The sequence below is a fragment of the Orycteropus afer genome, unplaced genomic scaffold (assembly GCF_000298275.1).
Source record: "Orycteropus afer afer isolate SDZICR_OR568_19922 unplaced genomic scaffold, OryAfe1.0 scaffold00180, whole genome shotgun sequence".
In the NCBI taxonomy this organism is placed as follows: Eukaryota; Metazoa; Chordata; class Mammalia; order Tubulidentata; family Orycteropodidae; genus Orycteropus; species Orycteropus afer.
Window position 1 is genome coordinate 303,913 of NW_006921767.1, and position 2,929 is coordinate 306,841.

At 31.1% G+C, this 2,929-nt stretch overlaps 1 protein-coding gene across 1 annotated transcript in view; it reads right to left on the reverse strand.

Annotated features, from left to right (window-relative positions):
• Positions 1 to 2,463, reverse strand: part of CHL1 (cell adhesion molecule L1 like) — a 131,459-nt gene extending 128,996 nt beyond the window's left edge. The window contains exon 1 of the mRNA XM_007947330.1: positions 2,373 to 2,463. Coding sequence (XP_007945521.1) covers positions 2,373 to 2,463 — 91 coding nt within the window. The remainder of the gene's footprint in view (positions 1 to 2,372) is intronic.
• Positions 2,464 to 2,929: the final 466 nt, after the last annotated feature.

A 2,929-nucleotide genomic window follows, 5' to 3' on the forward strand; every position in this document is an offset into this window, starting at 1 on the left:
CCTGCTTTCAGGATTATTTCTTTGTCTTTGCTTTTGGTGAGTTTGATTATGATACATTTTGGTGATTTTCTTTTGAGGTGTACCCTGTTTGGGATCCATTGAACTTTTTGAATATATATATTCTTGTCTTTCATCATATTAGGGAAATTCTGTTCCAAAAAATATTTAACAATTTCCTCTATGCTTTTATTAGTCCCTTTCTGTTCTAGAATTCCTATTACATTTAGGTTACTCTTCTTGATGGTATCCTGCATGCATTTTAGGCTTTCTACATTTTGTTATCATCTTTTTCAGAATGATCCCTTAACAAAGCAGTATTGAGGTATTTGTCTTCAATCTCATTTATTCTGTCCTCCAATGGTTTGATTCTACTCTTAGTTCCTTTGATGTGTTATCTATTTCTGAAATCTTTGTATTAATCTTTGTATAAATAGAAATATTAATTTCTATTTGCTGTTTTTGTATCATTTCTAATATTCTGTTTATTTTACCAGTTTGTTCTTGTATTGTTTTCCTAAATTGTTGTAGAGTTTTGTCTGTGTTTTCCTTAATTTTGTCAATGTTTTCCTTGACCTGTCTCTCAATTTGTTGAAGGTGCCCAAATATAATTATTTTGAATGCCTTACCAGGGAGTTCCAGCGCTACTTCTTTTTCAGGGATGTTTTCTGGTTTTGATCCTGGTCCCTTACTTCTACTACTTTATCTTGCTTTTTTGGGTGGACTTATATAGTCTGTTATCTCCAAAACATTGTGGTATTTTTGTATTTATGTTTAATTTGTGGTTGTATGTCGGTGGATTTGTGAAAGATTTTTTCTTTCATTCTTTTTTTTGTTTGTTTTGGTATATCTATGTGAGCAGGGTACTGTGCTCCTCTATTCACTAGTTTTTAACACTTAGGCATTCCTATATATCTCCTGGTGGGTATGACAGAGAGTGAGAGTATATGCAAAGATCTCTGTTAGCTGTTCATAAAGAGCAGTTGAAGGTGAGTTGAGCTGCTATTGATCACCACCTATCATTGGTCAGTTGATGCAAAAGAAACTGGTGGCTATAGATTATTTGTCTAGAATCTAGATACTCTCCAAGGAACCAGGCACAATGGTTTCCAAGACCAAGATTCTAAGAAACCACTAATGTTTATTATGTAATAGTTCTCCAAATGATATATGGAATAGATTAGGGATATTTTTTGAATGTTATGGAGAAAATATATATATATAAATAGCCTCTCAAGGGTCTTTTATATTCCATGAATTTATAACAGAAAAAAAAAAAAAAAACCCTTCAATTCCTGTAACACATAATTAAGGCCCTCTGCTGGCATAGTGTCTAAGGCATTTGACTGCTACCCAAAAGGCTGTTGGTTCACACCTGTCTGCCATTTGTGGAAGGAAGACTGGGCAATCTAAAGATTTACCACCTCAGAAACCCAATGGGGGTCACTATGAGTTGGAATGGAGTCAATGGCAATGAGTTTGGTTTTGGTATATTATGTAATTGATGTACTATTAAATAAATTGTTTGCAGATATATCATGTTTTGAACTTTTAGTTACTATAAAGTGCTAAAAACTGATTTATGATGGTTAAAAATCTGCATCCATTTTATGAGTGTATGTTAAGATATATATTTCCATAAATCCACTGACTAACTTCTTGATATGACTTCATACTATAAAATGCTCTAGCTTTTCACAGTTAATTTCATTTTATATATTTATTTATATATATATAAGCCATTATAGATGTGGCTTATTTACATTTTTCTTGTTAATTATTTTCACTTTTAAAACTATAGTTATTTTGCTAACGATACAAAGTTTATTCAATTCATTTTTGTTAAATTTCAGCAATTCCTAAATTATGATTCTCCTTAAAGTAAATGAACCTGAGTATTTAAAAGTAAAAGCTGTAATATTTCAGAAGACTTTAGACTTATCAGAAAATATCACCTCATCCATAGGTTATGTTTCCTGTTATGTGCTAAACTTGAGTTTGGTGAGTAGTAGAGCATTTAAATTTAACATTGGATTGAAATAAAACAAATACTGTTAATTGATACCTTGTCATATATATAGATAGATATACAGATGGAGAGAGAGAGAGAGAGATGTAGATAGATTGACTTTTTTTTTCTTCCAAAAGGTATGCGCAGCAGCACAGGCAAAAAGCTTGAGCTGCAAAATAGCAACAGCCAAATATAACTCATTCAAAGAATGAAAAATGCAGGATTGATTTCTGACAACAAATCTCACGGAAAATCTATAGTAAGTTGTTAGAAAAGTCATATCCTTAATTTACAAGTACTCTACTTAAAATTCCAAATACAAATACAAAATGCCATGAATAGTAACTAAATGCTATTACATTACCTGAGAGTGGTATTTCAATCGCTTTCAAGAATTTTAATAGGAAGAACATTAGAAATACGATTAACCCTTTTCCACTTAACAGCATCTCCATTGCTCTTCAGGATGGAGACACACAGAAAGAATTACTTTTGGTTTACAGCTGAAGAGAATGTGGTTAACTTGGAAGCCTAAACAAACAAACAAACAAATGCATATTAAGCATATTAGTACATATATTCTAAATTATCAACACAGAAATTAAATACAGTTTCCTGTTCGACAACATTTTTTCTCTTTATGAAATTGTTCTCTAACACCTCCAAATAATTAGTTCTGCTCCTCATCATTTAAAATAAAATACATTTACTATAGGCAATATAACCCAGAAACCATTCCAATGAATAATATTTTTAAGTCACAGAAATTTTTACCTGTAAGGTATGCTAAGCATATTGCAATAATATAAGTGGCTTTAGTTCATTAAATTCAGAAAGGTGGCTCTCTCATATTAAGTCTTTATATCAGGCATTAAACTCTTTTGGAGTTAATATTAAGGATCACAAATATAAATCTAGATT